General features: G+C 31.7%; 1 protein-coding gene across 3 annotated transcripts in view; it reads right to left on the bottom strand.

The window, feature by feature from the left end:
- LOC139524496 (fibrocystin-L-like) overlaps nt 1-26,009 on the bottom strand; it is a 102,621-nt gene that overhangs the window by 49,499 nt on the left and 27,113 nt on the right. For 2 of the 3 annotated variants that reach the window (XM_071319293.1, XM_071319294.1), the window contains exons 6-23: nt 25,823-25,873; nt 24,444-24,520; nt 24,040-24,082; nt 22,673-22,845; nt 22,306-22,392; nt 21,564-21,844; nt 20,047-20,126; nt 18,819-19,105; nt 18,132-18,284; nt 17,386-17,558; nt 16,485-16,721; nt 15,673-15,800; nt 14,542-14,723; nt 13,854-14,105; nt 12,761-12,915; nt 11,171-11,293; nt 9,544-9,649; nt 3,092-3,358 (exon numbers count right to left, since the gene is read on the bottom strand). In XM_071319293.1, coding sequence (XP_071175394.1) covers nt 3,092-3,358; nt 9,544-9,649; nt 11,171-11,293; nt 12,761-12,915; nt 13,854-14,105; nt 14,542-14,723; nt 15,673-15,800; nt 16,485-16,721; nt 17,386-17,558; nt 18,132-18,284; nt 18,819-19,105; nt 20,047-20,126; nt 21,564-21,844; nt 22,306-22,392; nt 22,673-22,845; nt 24,040-24,082; nt 24,444-24,520; nt 25,823-25,873 — 2,855 coding nt within the window. The other variant, XM_071319295.1, reaches the window with a different exon arrangement.

The raw sequence follows: 26,009 nt of genomic DNA, 5'->3' as shown, positions 1-26,009 counted from the left end.
CATAAAGATTCATCACCCAAATTTTTTTAACATGTAATTACATCCCCCTACTTAATATTTCATGCATTTAATATCAAGAAATAAATTGGGAAAGTGTGTCAAATAAAACATGCAAGTTATACACTGTTTACACTAGGCAGTGACTATATTCGTAGACAATGAAAACCAAAGGACTGTGTCCTTGGACCACATATAACATCTATAGTTTTATTTCATCTGTAACAAAAGGCTGTCATCAAGATAGCAAACCAGGTTTTGTTCACATATACTAGTGTCATTATATAAGCAATTAAGGGGCTCACGGGTATAATTAATTATTTTTTTATATAGGATTTTTTTTTCTTTTTTCTATAAATGAACTTTATCCTATACTAAAAATAAAATAAAACAAGAATGTGTCCATAGTACACAGATGCCCCAATTGGACTCACTTTTTATGTTTAGTGGACTGTGAAATTGGGGACAAAACTCTAATTTGGCATTCAAATCATCATGATCATATCATAAGGAACATGTGTACTAAGTTGGACTTCATCAAAAACTACCTTGACCAAAAACTTAAACCAAAAACTTTAACTAAAAACTGAAGCGGGACAGACGAACAAACGGAAGAAGAGACGAAGAGACGCACAGACCAGAAAACATAATGCCTATAAATGAGGCATAAAAATGGGGTCACTAATCATTTACACTCACAATTTGCCTTTGAAAGAAGCTAGCATTTTTGTGAAGGTACTTTTTTTCTGTTGAACTAATAGGAGAACAAGAATGTGTCCTCAGTACACGGATGCCCCATCCGCACTATCATTTTCTATGTTCATTGGACTGTGAAAATGGGGGAAATTCTCTAATTTAATGACAAATTAGAAAGATCATATCATAGGGAACATGTATACTAAGTTTCAAGTTGATTGGACTTCTACTTCATCAAAAACTACCTCCACCAAAAACTTTAACCTGAATTGGGATGAATGGACAAACAGACGGACAGACGCAGAGACCAGAAAACATAATGCCCAAAAATGGGGTATAAAAAAAGATAATATCGAAACAAAAACAGAACTAAATTACAGAAATCAAATTTTACAATTATTTAGTTCAAGTACAGCTTATTTGAAAAAAGATAATAAAAAATATAGGTCACTAATGAGTAAAAAAAGATATTTCCATCTTAATGCAAACATTTGCATTTTTTTCTCCAAAGGAAGATAATTTGGAGCTTTTTCAATGATGTAAACATTTTAAAACATCTGGGGCCAAAACAAGTAGATTTTTTGGGTTGATTTTTGTACCATATCATAAAGTAACAACTAATAGTGTAATAGGTAAAATTTGTAATGAAATTTTTTTTTTTTAATTTTTGCTGAATTTCTTGTACCCTCGAGCCTCCTTAAGGGCCATAATTCTGAATGGCAACAGTAAAACATATAACATCAATCTGTCAAGCATTTTTAAAACAGTTTTCAATTTAGTGCAGGAAAAGAAAACCACTTAAAATGCAATTCTGCAATTAATCAAAGGCCATAACTTGTGAATTGCAAAAGCTAAAATCATCTATATCAAATACCATCATTCTGTGATCAGTAACAACAGATTAAATTTAATAAGCCTTGGTAGAACGGTTGTTTTTCATTTGTACATAGGCATAACTCTAGAGCAGTTGAAGTGACACCACCCAAATTTAAACTTGATCTGTGAAGCAAACTTAAGTTAGAGAACAGAAACCAACTTTAGGACATATTCATAAATACATACAGACAGACAAGGGTAAAACTTAATGCCCCTCCCCTTTGGCATAAAAATATTTGGCTAGAGTGTTTGTTAAAGTAAATTATATATTCGACTTGAATGTTTTGTATGTTTATTCCTGGGCTCTTTAAGTTTCACAGGCATAACTGTGGTTGATATCTTGACAATGTTGTCTTTTTTCCCCAAAATCATTTTTTTTTTACCCATTTGGGTATATATAGGTAGTAAATACCAACACATTATAAAACAAACATTATCTGTGAGTCATATTGCATGCCAATACATTGTCCCCTACCAGTTAAAAATTCATTGAGATTGGTCTATAAGTTGTGTAAACTACACATATTAACAAACAAATCTGGCTAAATTCTTCAAACAATTAACAAAAGAAAAGGAAAAAAAATCCCTTCCACTTGTCACTTTTTGCAGGGGATTTCCCAAATGAAGGCTTCCAAATGGAAATTTTAAAAGAGCAATTTTGTTCACAATTTTAAACAAATCAATTAATTTTACAATTGCACTAGGCTTGTAAAAGCATGAAGAAGCCAAAAAACAACATTAAAATATATTTGAAGGCCCCCTTGAAGGTTTTGTAGAACTATAAGAGCCATTATGCACGTAAAACACCCTTGGGCATTTTGAAAAGTTGGCAGGTATGCAAGGGACTTTACATTGAGGGCTAAGAATAGGGCTATACTGATAGTGCCAAAAAAATCAATTATATGAACTATAAATTCAGAAATTTTTGCATGCATTTATTATTGCGATTTTGTCATTTAAGACTAAACTGCGATTTATAATTTTTTGCGATATTGAGAAAAATTCTGTTTAATTCATATAAAAAAAATTAAAATGCAAGTTCAAATTATTGCGATTATAACCGTCGCATTTGTTGCTATAATTTCTGAATTTTCATAACCAAAAAAGTCACCTTCTTAACTGCCAAATAAAAGAATAAGTTCAGTACACCAATAGTGATGACTTACCCTCTAATTCGAAACCTTATAGTATAAGAAATTACACCAACAGTAAGTCTTATCTTCTAAACTGACAACTGAAGGTATTAGTACAAGAAATATACATGTGGTTTTTGGCTCTGATTCTGACCAAAGCTAATATACCAAATATATATTAACATGTGACTATTATTGTTTTTGTTACCAAGTATGTAAATCAATTGTATCTGATTTTATGCCCTTTAAGGGCCCTGTAATTTGGATAATAAAAATATTCTATTCTATTTTATTCTAGTACAGTACTCCAAAAGTCTTACCTACTAAACAGACTAAACTGACAACTAAAAATATTAGTACAGTATTAAAAATATAAGTAAAAGTCTTACCTCCTAAACTGACTATTAATGGTGAAAAAACAGTCAATATCATATTGAAAATAAATATATTCATTCCAGTAGCATAGCCTTTTCCTATCACTCTCACTTTTATAGTTTCAACATTTCTAGGACCCTCGCCTGCAGTACACTGGATTTCTGTCCCATCGGCTTTTGCTTCAAATGTGTAACAGTCAATGTCTCCAATCATTACAATGTTATTTTCAGGTGAGGCATCAAATCCTGATCCAGTTATAGTGATATTTGTACCGGACACTCCTGTAAAATGGATGACACATATTAAAGTCATATGAAACAAGTGACTGATGAAAAACAATTTTATCCAATTCTGGAACCAATCATGTACATATCATAAACTTAGTCTTCTGTGCAAAATTTTATCATTTTTTACAGAAACACTTTGTAAAATTGTCATTTTTTTTTATCTCTTTGTCTGTTATTGTGTGAATATATGGCAGCTACTTAATTGTCATGTTTTAAAGCCGTAGTTTAAAGATTGTCAACTTATAGTAAACAATCAACAAAGAAGCATGGATATTGAGAACATGTATAACATATGCATTCAGATAATAGATTTTTAAATGACAGATTCATGAGGATTGTGATCACCAAATTTTTACAAGAAGGGTCACACTGAGGTTACATGCATGCCGAAAATAAGTCGGCAAATTGCTTCCTGGAAGCAAGCAATTAAAAAAAGTAAACATCTTGTAAATGTAGGAAAATTAAAGAACTTTCTTCAGAAAAAGTATATGTACATAAGTTATATAATGAAAACTACTGTGGATTCATGATTATTCGTTGGATACCAATTTTTGTAGTTTTCATGGGAAAATGTGAACCACGATTCAAATGTTCAACGAATCACACATTTTCTATAGGCTTTGTATGCAGATATTTTTCTAAACCACGAAATCAAATACCCACGAAAATGCAAGTTTTCCTTAATCCACGAAAATAAATGAATCCACAGTATCCACATAAAAACATCATTTGTTTTAAATTTGAGGTTTCATGGCGGTTAAGTTCACATTGGTACAACAGCAGCCTGTAAATATTACCAAAATGTGCAGCTGCAAGTTATGGTGACTTATAGTTGCTAACTTTTACATCATTTGATCTCTGATGTAGGGAAATGTCTTAATAGAATTAATATCACATCTTAAAATTCTTATTTTTATGAGATTGAATTCTGAATTTTTTTTTTTTTTAATTTTTAGCAAATGATTTGCTGTAACAGTGCTCATTGGTTTTAAGAGACTTGCTAGGTCATCTTTTTTGGTATGTATGACAAGTTACTTTACACTGCTGCAACTTTCCATACACCAAATATAGTTGACTTATTGCTTATAGCTCTTGAAAAACTGACCAAAACACAAAAACTTAACATTGACCAATGAACCACGAAAATGAAGTCAAGGTCAGATTGTGGGACAGATATGTTGACCTAACAATCTTTCCATACACCAAATATAGTTGACCTATTGCATATAGTACTAGAAATCAGACCAAAGCACAACAAAAATTTGAACACTAACCAATAACTATGAAAATGAGGTAGACTTCAAATGAAATCTGCCAGACTGACATGTTTACATACCCATATCAATCATTCCATACACCAAATATAGTTGACCTACTGCTTATAGTATTATAGAAATGGTCCTAATCACATAACTCTAACCTAGATCACTGATCCATGAAATGAGGTAGAGTTCTGATGAACCTAGAGTGAGTGAGTGTCTGTCGGACATGTAGACTTTGCAAGGAACTCATAAACCAAATATATTTATCTTAAGCTTCATTATTACTCTTAACAATTGAGATTTTCACTTGACAAAAAAAAATCAATATTTTCCTCAAGCAGTGGCTGAACTATGAAAATGAGGCCAAGGACAATGGACATCTGACATATGGAATATTCAAGCATAAGGTATCTGTATACAAGATATGAAGCATCCAGATCTACTACCTTCTGAAACATAAAGCTTTCTACAAACATGACAAATAGTTTACATTGCTGCCGCCGTATAGTAATACCTATGTCTTGCATGCTGAGACTTTTGTCTCAGGTGAAACAAAATTCAAAAAGGGAAAACTAAAACAAAACAGACTTAGCATCACACAGAAAGCATGCTCATATGATGCTTGCTAATGTAATAAATGTGCCTAGGTTAATTCCCCTTAATTTGGACAGATTAAGTATTTAGTATTTAGATGTTTATTTTAAGTTAAATTTGATTTAAACATAGTAAGATACAAGTAAGGATTGTTAATTTTACTGTTTTATTATTTAACTTTTGGTGTTTTTATAATGTTTTAAGAATATTCATTTACTTATGTGGTATGATTGCCAATGAGACAACTGTCCACAAGAGATCAAAAGGACACAGACAGACACATCAAGTTTTCTTTCATACCTTTTTGTTTAAAGTCATCCTGATTAATGACAAGTTTAGGATTTTAATTGATATTCAGTCGGAGTCGGCCTTGCACTTTATTTAAGACTAACTCTGGGAACACTTTATTTTCATTTTACATTTGAAATAACTCTAACGTAAGAGTACCCAAATTGCACCTATTTAGAAAAAAATAGAAAAGACTAGAGACTAAACAATTTTTTTTTATGATTTGATACTATGCACTTCTTTCAACATAGGTAAACATGTTTAGATATACATAAAAGGTTCACAGTCTTTATCAACAGATGGACTGCTTACTGAAAAAGCAAAATGTACAAAAACGTCACCATGCGACGTCATCAAAACGTCATCTTTTTAAAATTAGCAAATACAATATATTATAAGTATCCATTTCGTAAAATATGAAGAGTAAGCACGGACTAATATCCAATTGTTTAAAATATTTGAAGATTTAAAGTTATTAGACTTTTGACGATGTGAATTTAAGCATGGATGCAATTTGGGTACTCCTCATTACAGAATCATGGATAGTTTGGAGGTTGATTCAAACCCATTTTTTATGACTCAATATGGATTAAAAATCAAATTGGTGTACCTATACAATAAAGAAGGATAGGGCTACAAAATAAACCCAGTATGGACATCTTTTTCTTGATCAGTAAACAACGTAGGTGAAAAAACTGTCAAAATATGTGCAATTTGGGTACCGTCACATTATTTTTGAACTTCATTTGGGAAAGTTTTCTGACTCTTGTTTATCTTTGATTAATGCATTTATAATTTTATTGTAAATTTGTGAATAAAATATAGTTTCATTTGATTAATTGTCTGTTGTTAATCCATAATCCAATATCAGGTATCCAGATGGTTAAATAGGGAAGAAGTACTGGCCACTACACATCCCGGGAGGTGTTGTCACCGACCCCCTCCTTTTACACTACAAAATGTCAGTCAGCTCACATTTTCCGTTTCTGAGAAATGTGATGAATATTTCATGGAACAGACAAAAAGACCAGTGATTCTCCTTCTTTGGAACAGGGCCATAATTAAACATTATCTAAGTCTGTATACTTAATCATGTGTAACTAGGTTTTTAAAGTAGGTATTTACATAACATAAAGTAACAACAATCACAAGGATATTGATAAAGCATAGCATACACAACAATTACAACAACATGTTCTATAACTGTAAACCTGTCTGTCAAACTTCAATCGTTATGTACAAAAAAAAAGTTCCAGTAACTGTACTTAAACCCCTATCTTCAAATTTTAACAATAAAAGTTTTGATTTTCCAAAAATAATCTAGGCAATCTTGTATTTCAAGCGTAAAACATTCTCTATTCTTACATTAAACAGTTTTTAGCACTATAACTCTATTTTGGTAAAGAATGAGAAATTTTTAGAACTAAACTTGCTATTGATAAATGTAACCATGTTAAATATCCCCCCCCCCCCTCCCTGGATTTTTTGTTGTTGTAAGTTTCAAAACATGATTGAACTAAGTCTAACAATCAAGAATTGTCTATAAATTAACAGAAAATCAATTTTGTTTCCTTCTGAATTCAAAGTTTTATATTTTAAACTAATTATTTTGCTTAAAACAGACTACAAAAATAACCAACCTGAAATACAATAATGCATATATGTGATTCTTCCAGCGGGAGTCAAAATATCCCCCCTTTTCAGACCCTCTTCAGTCCCTCCCGTTAAAATTTGAAATCTTTGCTTTGTGAAAATGTCAATCTTGAAATTTTTTTTCTGTAAAATTGATATAGACAAATATAAAGTCTGAGAAACTCGAAATATGGGAAAAGTCCAAGAAAAACAGAAGTCACCATTTCCTATTATTTATTATGTGTCAAAAGGTAAATAAGTTATAGTGTCTAGGATTAGACTATATAATACAAGAATAAAAGATGATTGGCAATTACCTGGGGATCAACTGGCTACCTTTAAGACACACACCTGGATGATTAAAAGTGAAATACTGACAATGGATTAAGTTGTATGAATAAACAACGACTTTAATTTGATGCTGTTGAAAACATGGAACAGTAACTGAACCTCAAAGACAAATGAAATCAACTGCAATATGATATGTATGGCTTGTTTTCTTTCTAAGCCAATGAAATACCTATATAAGTATGTTTGTCTTGGACAATTCTAAAATGTTATAATTTCACAAAATGCAAACTGTATGTTATAACTAAATACCCCCAGCAGCAAATTAAAGAAGACCAAGTATCGAACCAAATTCAACTCTGCCTGGAGATCTGATTTCAAATGGTGCAAATCCAGTGCCAAGGGTCAAGACCATGCTTACTACACTTCATGCAAAGCTGACTATGGTGGCCCTAATAACTTGACCAAACATATGGAGACAGCTACCCACCAGAAAGCTCAAAACTCGAATAATTCAACACCACTGTTCAGTATAGTGGTTCCAAAGTTGACAAAGTAGCTTAAGCTGAGGTACTTTTAGCAAACAATGTATGATGGCTGATCTCATTATTTTGAACTACATATATATAATGAATAAATATTTGAAAACCCCTTATCTTCTATTTTAATCAAGTAACAAGAGGCTGTCACAACGACAGCAAACCAGATTTATTAACATTTATTTGTGTCCTGGCAATATCACAAGAACCATTACTGATGAATGGTGAAAGTGAAAATCGTCAATATCAAATTTGACCTCCATTTTGTCATCAGTATCAACATATTAAAATTTGAAAAGCTTAGATTGAATGGTTCATGAGTAAATGCAACAACGTGAATAGAAACACCATTTTACGATCTTTCAAGAACCATAACTCCTGAACGGTAAAAGTCAAAATCGTCATTATTGAACTTGACCTCTATTTTGTCATCAGTAACAACATATTATAATTTCAAAAGCTTTGGTTGAATGGTTCATGAGAAAATGCACGGACACGACGGGAAACACCATTTTTCAATCTTTCAAGAACCATAACTCCTGAAAGGTAAAAGTCAAAATCGTCATTATTGAACTTGACTTCCATTTTGTCATCAGTAACAGCATATTAAAATTTCGGAAGCTTTGGTAGAACAGTTCATGCATTTGCATGGACACGACTGGAAACTCCATTTTTCAATCTTTCAAGAACCATAACTCCTGAACAGTAAGAGTCAAATTCGTCATTATTGAACTTGACCTCCATTCTGTCATTAGTAACAACATATTAAAATTTGGGAAGCTTTGGTAGAACAGTTCATGCTTAAATGCACGGACACGACTGGAAACTCCATTTTTCAATCTTTCAAGAACCATAACTCCTGAACGGTAAAAGTAAAAATCGCCATTATTGAACTTGGCCTTCGAATAGTTGTCAGTAATAACATATTAAAATTTTAAAAGCTTTGGTTGAACGGTTCATGAGTTAATGCACGGACAACATTTGATTCCCGCCCGCCCGCCCGCCCGCCTGTACATCCCCAAATCAATAACCGACATTTTTGTCACAAAAATCCGGTTAAAAATGAGTTTTCTGATTATATATATACTTCTAGGAAAGAACACAAAGAACAAAAACACACAAATCTCTACCTGAAAACTTGTGTCTCTCTGAAAAATCATAGTACATCATGTTTTCTAGTATTATGCTTTATTTCAGTTACAATAAATTCTGAAATTTTTTGAGTGATACTGAGTTTAAAAAAAACCCTCCAAACAAAATAGTCCTAACAAATTTAAAAGTCCATTTTTTTTATTTGAGTATGAGGGGACTTGTATACTGATGGTATTCTATCAAAACAATCTAAAATAACAGTACATTGTGCTTTGTTTCATCCATAAAGTCTTTGGCTGATTAAAGTTAATTCTTTATACCATGTATACCATTTAAAAACTACTCATGGCTTATTAATTTCTGAACTTCACTGGCCAAAATGTTTCATGGGTCTGAAATGTTTAATGTGATAATAATTGAAAAACTGATTACATAATTACAATTTTCAAATTACATGAAGATAAATAGCAAATCAATTCCTTACCTGAAAAGGGACTACTTGGAGTTAATGAAGGTGTACTTGTTGATGACCACTCAAATGTACAGTCACCGTCACATAGGGACGGGATATCATTAACAACAACAGACACCTGAAAAGATAGAAAGAAAAAATTGTAAGGATTCCGCGGAACCCAGTGTCTCGTCTACTTTTAATTGCAGGCTAAAAAAAAAGGAGAAAAAAAAAAAAAAATATAAATATTCCTCTCTATACTATCTTTTGATTGTTAGAAGCTTCTGTCCAAGTTTGGAAAAATCCAGGATATGAATCTAAGAAATGCTTAAAAATCTTTAACAGCAGACTGTATGTAATGTTAATAACTGGAACAAAAACTAAGCCTATTAATAAGTAAAATACGGAAAAACAGTAACTAATTTTCTCAAATAACCTTCCAGATACTAGCTTCTGATCATAAACTTGATAAACAAGCTTCTGTCCAAGTTTGATACAAATCAAGGATAGTTAAAAAAAAAAGTTATTACACTTATAAAAACTTTAACCACAGAGTGAATGTAATGTTTCCAAGCAGAAAAACTAAGTCCATTCATAAGTAAAATATAGAAAAAATGGGTATTTTTAAAAAAAATTTACTTCTGGATACTATCTTATGATCATAAACAAGCTTGTGTCAAAGTTTGGTACCAATCCAGGATAGTTTAAGAAAGTTTTTTAAAATCTTAAAAACTTTAGCCACAGAGTGAATGTAATGTTTCCTGGCAGAAAAGCTAAGTCCATTTATAAGTAAAATACAAAAAAAAGAGATTTTTTTTAAAATTTACTTTTGGATACTATCTTATGATCATAAAAACGTTTCTGTCCAAGTTTGGTAGAAATCCAGGCTAGTATAAGTTATTAAAATTTCAAAAACTTTAACCACAGAGTGAATATTTGTGGACAATGACACCAACAGAATGAAGGATTGCTATGTCTCTCTTTTTCAACAAAAGTTGAAGGCTCCACAAAAACTATATATGTGGTATCATTGACAACAACAGACTCCTGAAAAGACAGAAAGAAAAAACTAGGGATGGGACATCATAAGAAACCACAGACACCTGAAAAGATCGAAAGAAAAAAATCCACTCTATTCTTATACTTTAGCAAATATAAGCTGTTTCATAATTTCATGCTTGATTGTAAGGAAATGGTGGGAGGATGTTGGATCTTTATTGGGACTCTTGGATTGGGTGTTTTGAAAAACTTGGGATTTCGGGATTGATTATTCGTGATCAGGAATTCTTTTATGGAATTTCGGTATGTCAGGATTTCTTTAAATTTGGGACCTCAGGATTTCATGTTTTTAAGCCCAGGATTTCAGAATCAGTACCCCTTACCCCCCTCATGAAAAAGGATGTGGCATTCTGGTGACATTTCTTATAGTTTCCCCAATCCTGACATAACAGCATAATAAATATTCAAGAATGGTATTTCTATGCTGATCACATGTGAAAATGATAATTGGAGTCCCCACTGATAGACAGACAGACAATTGGCTACAGTTATATAACCGTTACACCAATTAAATTATGCTTCACATTATACCATCTTACATTCACATGACCAATGGAAGGACATACACACAGACAAAGTTTTATAACACAATCATACATACCTGTGGTTTTACATGGAATGTTCTTAGAAACTCTCCAAAAATTGGACCAAACCACAATCCACCATCTTCTATATTCTGTGAGGTAACTACAACACCAACTCCATTTATATCACTACCATCAATCTGAAGTTATAACAGAATAAAAATGAGGCCCCACATGGTGGTGTCCAAGTAATCACAGTATCACATAATCATTAATTATTTTTTTTAAACTAGATAATCAAATAACATGAATAATCAAAAATAGTTTCAGGTTATTAAATAATCATTAAATATTTGGTCTCATAATCAAGATCAGATCTTTAGAAGGCATTCAATTATAACTATCCCTTGGTTTGTCCAGTTTAATAAATTAAAATTAATTCCCATTTTCAAGACCAATCAAAGGTCTGATAATATTTGGATAATATTTGGAAACATGTAGTGTCACATTAGCATTTCTAGGAAAGATTGCATCATCAGTTACAATTTTGAAACAGAACATTTTCTTTATTATTTAAGCAATATTTTCCTTACTATTGGAATTCTGAGGGCATTAAGTATCTAAGTATCCAGTGTGACAATAACAGACTGTACAAGAATGTATCTATACGATGCCTCACTCACACTATCATTTTCTATGTTCAGTGGACAGTGAAATTGGTGTCAAAACTCTAATTTGGCATTAAAAATTACATAGATCATATCATAGGGAACATGTGTACTAAGTTGCAAGTTGATTGGACTTCAAATTCATCATTTAAAACTACCTTGATCAAAAACTTTAACCTTAAGTGGGACAGACTGATGAACGAATGAATCAACGGAGGAATCAAGGGATGGATGAACAAATGGATGAACAAATGGATGAACAAATGGATGAACAGATGCACGACCAGAAAACATAATAAGGTATTATGATTAGATTATCTGTATCTGTTACATTACTATGGTTTCTGAAATGTTTGACAGGACAGAAATGTAAGGACATAATGAAAGTCCCCTGAGCATTAAATGTCCTGATTTACTGACTTTACTGACAATCTAAACTGGAACTCACATTGAGAGCTGAAACATCACCAGGAGAGGACAGAAATGTAATAAAATATTGAAATTTAGCCTTGAATGTCCAAAATACCTGTACCAAGTCAGGAATATGACAGTTCTTGTCCATACATTTTTGATGTGTTTTGTTATTTGATTTTGCCATGTGATTATGGACTTTCCGATTAGATTGTTCTAATGTGGAACATCTCAAGGATGGGACAGAAATCTGATGACTAAATGAAAGTTAGCACCAACTGAGCCTTGAATGTCCTGATTTCCTGATTTACTGAACTTAGTCTAGTACTTGCATTCAGAGGTGGACCATTTCAAGGAAGGGACAGAAATGTGATATCATATTGAAAGTTAGCACAGTCCCCTGAGTCTCCTGAGGGTTGAACGCCCAGATTTCCTGATTTTACTGACTCCTGAATTGCTACTTACATTTAGAGGTGGGACATCTCCAGGACGAGACAGAAATGTGATGACTAAATGAATTTAGCAAAGTCCCCTGAGCGTTGAACACCCAGTTTCCTGATTTTATTGACATCCTGAATTACTACTTACATTCAAAGGTGGGACATCTCCAGGACGGGACAGAAATGTAATGTCATATTGAAAGTTAGCACAGTCTCCTGAACGTTTAACACCTAGATTACCAATTCCTGGCATAGTTTCCAGTTCATCTGCTAACAATTCATTTTCTAGACTGTAGTCAATACCTGAAAAATGTTCAATACCATCAATAGGTTAAAAAGGCTTTCAAAACATAATTGACAACAAAAAAGGTTTCAGAGACAGGTTGTTTATTTCACAAAAACATGTGACCTACTGTGGATTTTTTAATATTTGTTGGATACCAATTTTTCGTGGATTTCGTGGGTACAGGTTTACCACGAATTTAAATTTTCAACGAATCAGAAATTTTCAATTGGCTTGTATGCAGATTTTACCAAAACCACAAAATTAAATATACACAAAAGTGTCAATATGAAAAAGAAGATGTGGTATGATTGCCAATGAGAAAACTATCCACAAAAGACCAAAATGACACAGACATTAACAACTATAGGTCACTGTACGGCCTTGTTTTCATCAATCTACAAAAATTGGTATCCAGGAAAATAAATGAATCCAAATTATAACTTATTAGAGTAAATAAGGACAAAATTATCAACCATGTCAACTTAAATAAATCTAGGAACCGTCTCATTAGAAAAACAGTTTTTTGCACTTGTTTGCGACTATAAACAAAATAATTAATGAGATTTGGTGAAAACCAGAAAAAATACTGTGAATTTTAAAATTAATGCGTGCATTTGTTATTGCAATTTTCTCATTTTGGACTAAAATGCGATTATAATTTTTGCGATATAAAGAAAAATCCTGTTTAATTTATATAAAAAATTACAAAAAGGGAGTTTAAAGAAACTCATGATTTTTATTGGCACAACTCTATCAGATTGAGTTCTTTCTCTGTATAAATTAAAATACTAAATTAATACAATAGTTAAAAGATGGAAAATAGTAGACTGGACAAAAACGGTAAATTGTAATAACTGCCTAAAACATTTTATGACAATTTTTAAGATTTAGATATTATATTTTGTCATTGATCTTTCACTTTATAGATCCTGTCTCTTATGTAAGTTACAGTTACCTGATACAGTTTCACCGTTAAATTCAACATTATATGTTCCTGTCAAGGGTGGTGATGCCTCTGTTGTCCTGGAAACTGCCACCTGGCCACCAGTAACAAGGGGAGTAACTGGTGTTAGTGCAGGGAAATCGTAGCCACAATCATGGGGTGTAAAGGTTATTTCATAAACACCAATTGAAGGTGAAACAACAGATACTGATTTCATCAAGGCATTGTTTGGTTTTGATGGTAAAATTCTATACTCATTTACTTCTGAAAAATAGAAAGAAAAGTATGCAATAGTGAAAGTGTGATTTAAATTTTGTTACTTATATACATGTGAACTAATTGGAAGTGGTGGTCGGGACAGGATCCCTGAAAATTAGATACTTATTAAATGGAAGGTGTGGCTTTTATATACAAATATTGTTTTACAAAAGCATGAAAAAAGTTGCATAGCAAAAAAGTAAAACTGTAATAAGAAATACTTCATGGCTAATACATGTAATATAATAAACTTAAAAATTCTAAAATTGTATAATTTTTTCATATAAAAATCAGGAGTTTGCCAATGAGGTAACTATCCAACATAAGTGTCAAACAAGTCACATCCTAAATGAAAGCAAAACCTTTATAGTTATTATCAAATGATTAAATACAATCAAACTTATTATTAGCTAACTGTTAGAAAGAAATAATTCCAACTTACTATCTAAATCATCAACAGGAGCTTTCCTTCCAATGTACACATCATCAATAAAGAATTCCTGGACAATACCCTGTTTAAACACTCTGATTTCTTTAACGTAGAATTTAAGAGCAGCTGGTTGATTAGGCATGGCATGTCGTTGACTTAGTGCAGCTTTCATGTCTAAGCAGTGAAGGTGCCATCTGTTAACAAAATAGGGAATATAAAATCAATCTTATTGCACAATTGTTATATTCTGATTAAGCAATTGCATCATGAAAACAATTGGTTGATATCAAAGTTATAAATTCAATGATTTCAATCAATAATTTACCAGTAGAAAAGCACACTATGTATGTAAAACAACTTTGTTACACTTCTATCTATTTCCCTCAACATTTTAAGAGTAGTTGAAATTATTAAGTTTACAATGTAGAGTTTACATGATTAGCCTGCAACCATTTGTCAGGTCAGGTCAACTGGTCAACCCTGCAACCAATTGTCGGGTCAGGTCCTCCCGCCGGAACTGGTCAGAGTAGGGAGTTTCTGTCAAGACTGGTTAATTTTGCCAAAAAAAAGTTTTTCTTTTTTAACAAAACAGACATATATGATATACTTACTACTGAAATTAGTTTAAGAAATAATATGCACCAACAAACTTTTTTTTATAAAACTGAATTTAACTGGGTTTTTCTTTTTGAAAGGTTTGTGAAAGCAACTTTGCTTGTTTCTGACTCCTAGATATTATTTCAAGTGTATATTATTGTTATGTGAAAATCTATCTGAATAAACCTTCAGCCTTGTACAATATTATTTCTAATCCAAATGTTGTACGAGTTGCAACAGTTTAATCATAAGAGGTGGAACCAATTTCAATTTTTCAGAAAACTTACACAAACTATGCAAAAAGTCAGGCATTCACAAATTCACCTACATTTATGACACACTAATGACTTCATTAGTCAAAAACCTTTTATAACTGAAACAATTTTTAATTTTAACATACATGTATTTTCTTAAATACTTTTCACAACTTTATTGCAGTTAAAAAAAATCAGGTTTTTAAGAGAAACAACTTGAGTTAATGAAGCAACTCAATTGGCCAATTACCTTACCCTAATATTGGCCTAACTTATGCCGAATGTCACCTACCCTTCGTCTGTATTAAACGTAACAGGTACATCATAATAAGTGTATATGTACTCTAACATATCATTCTGGTAAGTGTAGGATAGACGAACTCTGCTCTGAATTTCATTTCCACGGTAAGCAAAGCAGACCTGAAATTAGTAATTTTAAAGTGCATAGTTTTAAATGCCCTCTTACAACACTGACACCCCTAGATAGTTAAACTCTGGTGAGGATAAGTAACTTTTAATGTGTTTTTTTATAGACAGAGAATATATCATACAATATATTTTTTACAACATATAAGAAGATGATACTTGCATTTTATAACAGACACTTTCCAAATTAGTAACAGGTCTGAAAATTTTGTAAAACCTTCTGAAATTCTACAAAATAAGTGACTTTGATGATGTCATCCTACCAATATCTGATAAAACTACTGTAAATTCAGAAGTTATTGTGTGCATTTATTATTTCCATTTTGGAAATCTTCATAAATGTGAGTTTTATTAGTTTGATATCAATAAAGCTGCACACAGATGAAGAGATCAAAATCTAAAACACAACTTTTTGTTGTTGCAACACATATATATATGTCGATGTTGTAAATTTAACAATCATAAAAACATTGTTAATTATTATAAATCTAAAAACATTGTTAAAACGCATTTCATAAAATACAATTATTATCTTACTACATTTGTATATTAAAACAGTGTAGTATCTATCTTAGACCAAATCAACCAGAGAAAAGTTCTCCAACAAAAAATAAGGGTAGATATAAAAAAAAAAAAAATGTTTTATAAAAAAATGTTTTAAGGCTGAAGAAAACCTACCAAAAATACACTGGTTGTTAAGAATAGTCCTTTACTAGCCGCCACCATATCTCTAAAAAGATAGCCTGGGTTTCTTACAACCTTTTGTCCACAAAATGGTTCCACTTTATTGGTCATCAGTCCACCAAAACCAGTAGGTATGGATGTTTCAAAAGTATAATGTCGACTTTTTCCTTCTGGATTTTTCAGTTTTTTGGAACATCTGGTTCCATACATAATACTTAGTGCAGTTTCCACCTAAAATATATACTGTCATAAATATTGATAATTAAAAAAAAAAAATGGTTAATTTATATTGCCATATTTTTCTTTACTTTTTTATTCCACAACAGTCAAATAGGAATGACTACCAAAAAAACCTGATGAAAAGCTATGTATAAGATGAGTCCTGATATCAATATATCAGTTAATGGGTTTTTTTTTTTAATTTCAATAGGGAACATACTTAACATTATTGTAGTATTAAACCAATTTTAAAGACGTTTCGGCCAATGGCCTTCTTCAGTTTCTTTATTTTTCTTCTCAACTACATGGCTGACATTTTTACTTTTACAGTTATTATTGTTCATATGGCTCATATTTGACAAAACCTTTTGAAAGTTTGGGTCATCAATGCTCTCCAACTTGGTACTTGATTGGGTCTTTTGTTAGTTGAAATAATTTTATATCAAATGTACCTGAAAAATAATTTACGTGACTACATATTAGAACAAACACACAAAACCAAATGAGAGCTATCATGCAAGTTAAGGTATATGTAAAAAGATGATCTGAAGCTGCCCATACTTAAATAGGTCCCACCTGTAATGGAAGCTTATGTATCTCTGTTTCAGTTTTAAATAATCCAAACAATCTACACAAACTATGAATGTTTTAAGTCATAGATTGATGGAATACTCACCTGTTGAGCTGAAGCAGTCGGACTAATTAGAGGAGAGGGAACAGTTAAACCAGTATGTAATACAGCCAGGAAATCACCACTAGGGCTTCCTGAAGTGGTCTGGCTACCAGTTGCTGCCAGGGTTTCACCAATACTGCCTGGCGTTGTCATGATTTGAATTCCACCAAGTCCTCCTACAAAAATGTATTTTGTACAAAACAGTTAGTGCTTTTAAAAGGATGTTGGAACTTCTTGTTTTTTATTCTTAATTACAGATAATCAGAATTCTCTGGTTTTAACCATGTGGTGCCATATTTTCTTTCCATTATCTGATTACATATGTTTTAGAATGCCATCTTTGAAAATCCTTGTTATTTTTTTTCCATAGTTTTTGAAAGAAATAAACTGTTAAATGTAAGGCAAATCTAGAGAGAATAATCCCCCCAATATTTTCAATGACTTGTGACTTTAAAATAAATCATAAAATAGATTGTCACGTTATATTAAACTACCTTGTGGTCAGTACAATTATACAGCTTTTTTATGTTGATGTAGCTAAAGAAATCTCAAATCAACTGATCAGTTTTAATATACATAGACATAAATTTCAATAGTAAATTTAACCAAACGTGTGCACCAATAGGATAAGGATAAATTGTGTAACCTTGTTCAGTGTTAAAATATTATAAAGAAGTTTTTATATATTGTTTCATAATTAGAGTAATGATCATTCAATCAACATGATCAACATTTATAAATGAGAATACCTCGTTCTGAGTTGAAGGTAATTGTTAGTAGAGTTCCTGGTTGTGGATTGGTCGGAGTAGCTGTTACAGTGAAGGATTCAGATGTCTCTAAGAAAGCAAGATCATTCATAGAAGCCTCAACTTCTGTATTGTCAGCTGAAGTTGTCAAGAGTTCTGAAAAATAATATATACTAAAATGAATTTCTATGTTCCATAAATGTGCAATTTCAAGCTCAAATTGTTTCTTTGATCATGTTAAACTAAAGAAAAAAAAATTCATCTATTCAATAAGTTTTTATAAATTAACAATCTTGATGTGAAAGGGTCTCTTATTGTTTGCTTCCTGAATTTTGAAATGAAATATTTATGGCTCAAATTTATAAAAAAAATCCATAAAAAGTGAATAATTTTCCAATGATTAAATTGACAATGATTGTCAGTTTTATTGATAATTTGAAATGAGCGTCACTGATGAGTCTTCTGTAGACGAAACTCGCGTTTGGCTTACTAAATCATAATCCTGGTACCTTTGATAACTATTCCTACAAAAGGTTTATCATGAGTTTTCTCTGACTTCAATAAAAATAAAAACTGGTCCCTACAAAATAGCCTACCGTGCTGAAAGTGGCATTTAATACAAATCAGTCAATATATTAACTCACCTGTACATGAGCCATATATACAGAGCTGGTATGTAGCATTACTCACCTGTACATGAGCCATATATACAGAGCTGGTATGTAGCATCAGTAAAGCCACCACTTTGTTCTGTCACCTGTACTTGGTAGACAGCATTAGTTTGGTTCATGGAAGAGAATCCTGTAATGGTCATGGTCTGAACTGCTTTTACTACAGTTGATCCAAATTTCAATCTAACTCTTTCCTGTTTTGCAAAACCAGTTTGGGTGTTTAATAACTCTGTGTTTAAAAACCGAGCTGCAACCTGTAATTTGGCTGATCCTGAAGTTACTTGGTGAATTGCTTCTATATAATAACTGAAAAAAAAGTTAACAATAGAATTTCAGTTTATTATAAATTCATGCAAGTACAAAATTACAGCATTCAGTGGAAATCACAAAATTATTTGTTTATTGGTAGAAATGTTTGTGAATTAACCAAAACTAGAGCCTGTGTCGCTCACCTGTTACTGTATTTACTGATGTCGGCCATCTTGGTTGGTAGGAGGGGTCATTAGACACTTTTTTAAAATAGATACCCTAGTAATGATTGTGGCCAAGTTTGGTTGAATTTGGCCCATAGTTTTAAAAAAGAAGATTTTTGTACAAGTTACAAAAATGACGAAAAGTTGTTCAATATAAAGGACAATAACTCCTTAAGGGGTTTTCTGACAATTTTGGTTATGTATGACTTATTTGTAGATCTTACTTTGCTGAACATTATTGCTGTTACAGTTTATCTTTATCTATAATAGTATTCAAGATAATAACCAAAAACTGCAAAATTTCCTTAAAATTACCAATTTTAGGGCAGCAACCAAACAAGGGGTTGAAGGAAGGTGAGCTAAAAAGATATTCAATTTGATAGATAATCTTTTGGTTTCACAATTCCAAATCTTAAACCAAAGCATTGATGGTATGGACCAATTAATTAAATCTGCTTGATCTTATATAATGATAATGCATAAATATAATATATTAAAATAAATCAATTCCGTACAGCATGCCATCCATGTGTCCCATTTATGTTTTCATGGTACATCCCTAATGTTCGTAGCAATTGACGGAAAAAGAAAGGCATTCACAACTACTGTGAAATCCTAATTATTCGTTGGATACCAATTTTCAGGTATTTTCTAGGTAATCCATGGACCATGAATTCCAATGTATAAACAAATTAATAATTTTCGTGTCCAAGAAAATTAGCACCCAAGAAAATAAATGAATCCTCAGTAAAACACAAAAAAAGTGTAACTTACGGCGTTCCTTTAGTCAATTGAAATCTGTTAGCTGAGTTTCTATAATTTGCAGTACTGCTGGAACTGGTTACTACCTCAACCTGGAAAACAAAAAATAAGTGCTTGTTAAAATATTTAAACTTGCTCCATTTGTTTGCACCTGTTCTAAGTCAGGAACCTGTTGTTCAGTGGTTGATGTTTATTGATGTAGTTTTGAAGTGATTCTCATTGTTGCTTTGAAGATTGAATGGGGTTATCTTCACAATAAATATTGGTAACAAGAGGCTGTTAAGAGCCTGTGTTGTTCACCTTGGTCTATGTGCATATTAAACAAAGGACACAGATGGATTCATGACAAAATTGTGTTTTGGTGATGGTGATGTGTTTGAAGTTCTTACTTTACTGAATGTTCTTGCTACTTACAATTATCCCTATCTATAATGAACTTTGCCCATTAGTAACAGAGGTAATTATTTTGTAAAAATTTACCAAAATTTACCAAATCAATGAAAATTGTTAAAAATTGACTATAAAGGGCAATAACTCCTTAAGGGGTCAACCGACCATTTTGGTCATGATTACCTATTTGTAGATCTTACTTTGCTGAACATTATTGCTGTTTACAGTTTATCTTTATCTATAATAGTATTCAAGATAATAACCAAAAACGGCAAAATTTCTTTAAAATTACCAATTGGAGGGCAGCAACCCAAAAAAAGGTTGTCCAATTCATCTGAAAATTTCAGGGCAGATAGATATTCACTAAATAAACAATTTAACCCTCTAGTCAGATTTGCTCTAAACATTTTGCTAAATGCTTTGGTTTCAGATTTATAAGCCAAAATTTATATTTTACCCCTATGTTCTATTTTTAGCCATGGTGGCCATCTAGGTTGGTTGGCCGGATCACCAGACACATTTTTCAAGCTAGATACCCCAATGATGATTGTGGCCAAGTTTGGTTAAATTTGGCCTAGTAGTTTCAGAGGAGAATTAAAATTTTTGTAAAAGTTAAAGATGCAGGACGATGCCAGACGCCGGACGGCAGACGCCAAGTGATGAGAAAAGCTCACTTGGCCCTTTGGGCCAGGTGAGCTAAAAACTCTTGCCAAATGATGTTAACGGTAATTTTTGGTGGATGGCAATAAAATATACACTTTCTTTTAGACAATAAAAAATCGACTGATTTTGATGAATCTTGTGGAAAAAAAATCAGTAATGATAATTAGTTGAGACCTCTGACAAAACATGATAAGGAGATTTTGAAGAATTGAGGTAAAATTTTAACCGAAAAATTTACCATTTGACGCCTGACGGTTAAGGGCATTACTACTTTCACACATAGATTAGACCGTTGGTTTTCTTGTTGAATTATTTTACACTAGTCATTTTGGGACCTTTTATAGAGCGCAGTACAGTGTATGCCAAGGCTCCTCGCTCTTTGAGGCCTTACTTCGACCTCTCACTTTTTACACATTGTGACTTGGATGGAGATTGTCTCATTGGCACTCATACCACATCTTCTTACATCTATTAACCTTTAATGCAGGATTTTGTGTGTCTGCAGCATTTGTAGTCAAATAAAGTCTGGCTCCACCGTTTCCAAGGATATGAAATGTGTACTCTCCATTTGAAGGAGGTACAAAAAATCCCTTCACTCTGGATACAAAACTGTTTCCCTCATCCTCAAAAAAAAAATCATCAATTTGACTAGTACTATAATCAGGCTCTGATCCAGTTAATCCTGCTATAGTGGTTTCCAAATTAGCAAAAGTGGAGGTCGTTTCATTCCATCTTTCCCAAATTAGTCCTCGATTCCCTTTAAAAAATATCAATAAATTTGAGGCTCCAGAGATACTGTTACATCACTTTTGTTCTCAAATACTGAATGTGAAGAAATGTCAGAAATCATACTCAGACATGTATGCATCAATTTCATTTTTTGTATATAAAAGTAAGGAATTGTGGTATGATTGCCAACTATCCATTATAACCAAAGGACAAAGAAAGTTAATTAATCTATTTTTAATTTTTTTCAATACAAATTTTCTTTTTTTTTGTTAATAATCATGTCATTATAGTAAAATATTTTTTCCATAAATCATTGAATCAAATTCATACAAATTATTAAAAGACTTATTTATAAACTTCACCAAGTGTTAAAAAGAGATCAAAATGTTAATGTAGAAAATTCCACCTATCAAATCATGGTAATGATAGAGTGAATAAAATAAAACTAAACATTTCAAAACAAAAATATATCATGTTATAGGTTCTTACCAAAATAAGCTGAGGATGAAGATTGTTTTGCTGTTACACACACAAAGCTTGAAGGAGTAACCTCCCCTTCTATTTCACACATTGTATCTACAAATATAAGCATAATTGTAGAAGACTAAAATGACTTACAAGGGTTTTATTTTTAAAAAGATGATAGACACAAGTTACATACTTTCATTCAGAAATTATGAAAGGCAGATGTTAATAAAATGTCCCTTTCGGTATTTTGTGTTTGAATGTGACAAAAGAAAAAAAAATAATTCTGTACATTTGCATCTAACAGGTAACACTTGGAAAATTTTCAGCAATTCTAGAATATATTATCTAAAGTATCCATATATATTTAAAATATTCAACAAAAACCTACCTCCAATTGTAACTTTAACATTTGTATCAAAGTTCTTCCCTGTAACAGTTAATCTGAGTCCTCCTTCTGTACTCCCTAAAGGTGGAGATATACCAGTTACCTCAGCGTAAGTCTGGATCATGTAAATATCACCATTACCTGATACACGAAGCAGATCAAGATCTGGTAATGTTCTGTAAAAATATACTAGAGTATAAGATAGAATATCTGGTGTCGAAACATCATACAAACAATGCCCATTTTATAAACATTATTTGTATTTGTAGAATATTTTGTAAATAAATGGTATGATAATAAAGCGAGTAGTAATTAGTGACAGACAGTAAAAACTACAGATAAGACATCTGATCTCACAAATGTATCATAATATTGACTAAATGAAGCAGTTAAGAAGCAATACCACTGTACTGTTATTAAAATTTAAAAGTTCTATTGAGGCTTGATTTTGAGTATTTTTTTCTAAACAACTAGCATTGCTTACAAAATTCTCTTTTCTTAAAACTTTTTGCTTTAAATACAACATACATGTACCAAATAAAACCAAAATTGGTCCAATTTATAATTTATATAAATACATTGGAACATAGTCTTAAAAAGAAAATATTATTTCTTAAAATTTGATGGTACCCACTTCAGACAGCAAGTCAGATGCTTTGTTGACAAGCATTACTATTGCCCAATCATCATGATCATAATTTTGAAAGGGATCTTAAAATATCTTTCTTTTCAAATCTCAAAGCAACTTTATATAAATAAGGAGATGTGGTTATTTGACATGAGACAAATTTCCACAAGAGACTGGTGGATGGGGATGTATCAACTATAGGAAACTGTACATCCATCAACAATGAGCAAAATACATAACACATAGGAAGCTTTAAAAAACGTCCTGCATGACCAAAATTCACAGAAATTAAGGAGGTAGACCTAGGTTAAGGGAAATAACTCTTAAAATCATCAGTACGTTTGTGTCAACCATTTTCAAAAATATATTCTAAGCTTCTAGGTTACATAGATTATTTTCAATCTGTTTCAGGTAAATGCTTAAAATACATTGATGAACTTGACTTTTACAAACGCTTAACTGATTTAAAGAGTTATCTCCCTGAACCAAGGTCTACCCCCTTAAAGCTTGTTTTAGTCAATCTATACACATTAACAATTACAGCATTCCAAACCAACTGAATTCATAAAAAAAATCCATCGATTGAGATAAGCTTAAAAGGAACCCTGCAGTCAAATTTGCTAGAAGTTGTTTCTAAGGAATTTTGTCAACTCTGACAACATTAATATTCTTCATAAAGTGATGATATACAGCTAACATGGCCTATTGTGACAAGGCATAAATTGCAACAGACAGTACCTACCTTCCGTAAGGACCATCAATTATAATACTGGCATTACTGTTACCTAAAATATAAAACAAAAATTGTTTGTTATAGAGAGAGTTGTTAAGAAACAAAAACATGTAAATTGATATATATGATGAATAAGAACAGCAACCATAAAATTAACAATACAAATGTTAAGCTTTAGTACAGTTCTATATGAGACAAAACATAAGGGTGTATATTAAAGTCATTGAAGTGCCTTTTAATATCCAATCCCCATTCCCTACAATCTGCTTGTCTTTAATACCCAGTTAATATTCAGCCATTAAAAAGTTGAAGCTACTGGTACCCATTTTAACTGGTTTATCATTCTCTAACTTAGTATGATGTGACCCTGTCCCAGCTACCCTATGTCCCCCTATTCTGTCTATACAACTCACCAATGAAGGTTCCAGTCATTTTACATTTCAAGGTGCCTGTTTGAGCTAGTCCATCATTATCTAATGTTATACCATAGCTGTAAATAGTAAAGCATAAAATTGATAGATATAAGAAGATGTGGTATGTCAATGCCAATGAAACAAATACCCATCCAAGTCCCATTATGTAAAGTAAACCATTATAGGTCAAAAGATGGCCTTCAACACGGAGCATTGATCCACACCAAACAGATGTAGGCTTATCAAATATAAATATCCATGAACATTCTGTTTCAAGCTGTGTGGGGTGAAAATGATTCCTGTGCCTCACCTGTTGAAACAATTGTCATTTTGCTAATGAGGACTTAAACCAAAAACTAATTTTCATAGTTGATATATCTTGTCATGCTGGTTATTTTTGTTATTTATAAACTATGTCCTGCAGATTTCAAAATAACAACAAAAACATGCAAATAATGATATTTCAGTGTCAAAAAAAACACCATAGAATGACATATGTGTGTCCTATTTTAGGGTCAGATTCGAGGGGCAACAAATTCAAATCAATAAAATATTTCTTTCTGAATTTTTAGGGTGAACACTTCATGTTGTGCTTTTTGACCACTTTTGCAATATATACTCTAGATCTTGACCTTGGTCTTATAATTTAAAGATAAGCCATAAACTGTGAAAATTATCAAACTTACATTTCAAGGGCATTAACTCCAAATAGGGTCTTAAATGTTTTGCAATTCCCCCTTTTAACCTAGATCCTTGAGTTTGCCACAAAATGGGAAAAAAATAATATTTCAGAGGAAAGAATTATTGGGCTATTTCCAAGTAAAATATATTTATAGGAAAATTTAGGGACAACAGACTCATAGTGATGGCAAAAGTGCACATGGACCTTGGGCCAGTTGAGCTAAATAATTTTGATTTTATAGGTTACCCTTAGGACACTTTGATTACATTATCACACTTAAACATTTATAGTCAATTTTTAAACTACAAAAATTCTGCTATATTTTTACAATATTACAATTTAAATTGGTTTCATACTTTGGTAGTATAGTATTAGCATGAATTAATAATTGTGTTAAAAATTCAATGACATATATTGTGTTTGACCTTTTTCTGAACATTTTATTTTATTTTCAGAATGAAAAATGTTAACATGATATAAGAATATTAAATCATTTAAAAAGACAAATTTTCATTCCTATTTTTAGATTACAAAAACAGCTAAAAAATTCCAATGGCCAAGTTTGCTCAGATTAGTAAATGTATGTTTTTCTCTTACTCTCACTTTTTTTCCTATCATTTAAAAAAAATCTCCAAAGTACAACTAAGCAGTATATCATAATAATAAATCCTGCATAACTGTTTCCATGGTTACTTACAACACATCATTTGGCATCTTTAATTCACACAACTGGAAGGCAGCATAAACTCTAAATAAAAATAAATAGATTATCAATACTCATTCATGTAAAATAATAAAATAAAATTATAAAAATGAAATTTACATTGTTGCAACAGTTTTATAACAATGTCACCTCAATGTATCTCGTCTTAAGCCTAGATTCA

This window comes from Mytilus edulis, chromosome 5, assembly GCF_963676685.1.
Source record: "Mytilus edulis chromosome 5, xbMytEdul2.2, whole genome shotgun sequence".
NCBI lineage: Eukaryota > Metazoa > Mollusca > Bivalvia > Mytilida > Mytilidae > Mytilus > Mytilus edulis.
Note: the sequence above shows the minus strand (reverse complement) of the source record. Positions and strands in the feature narration are given on the sequence as shown.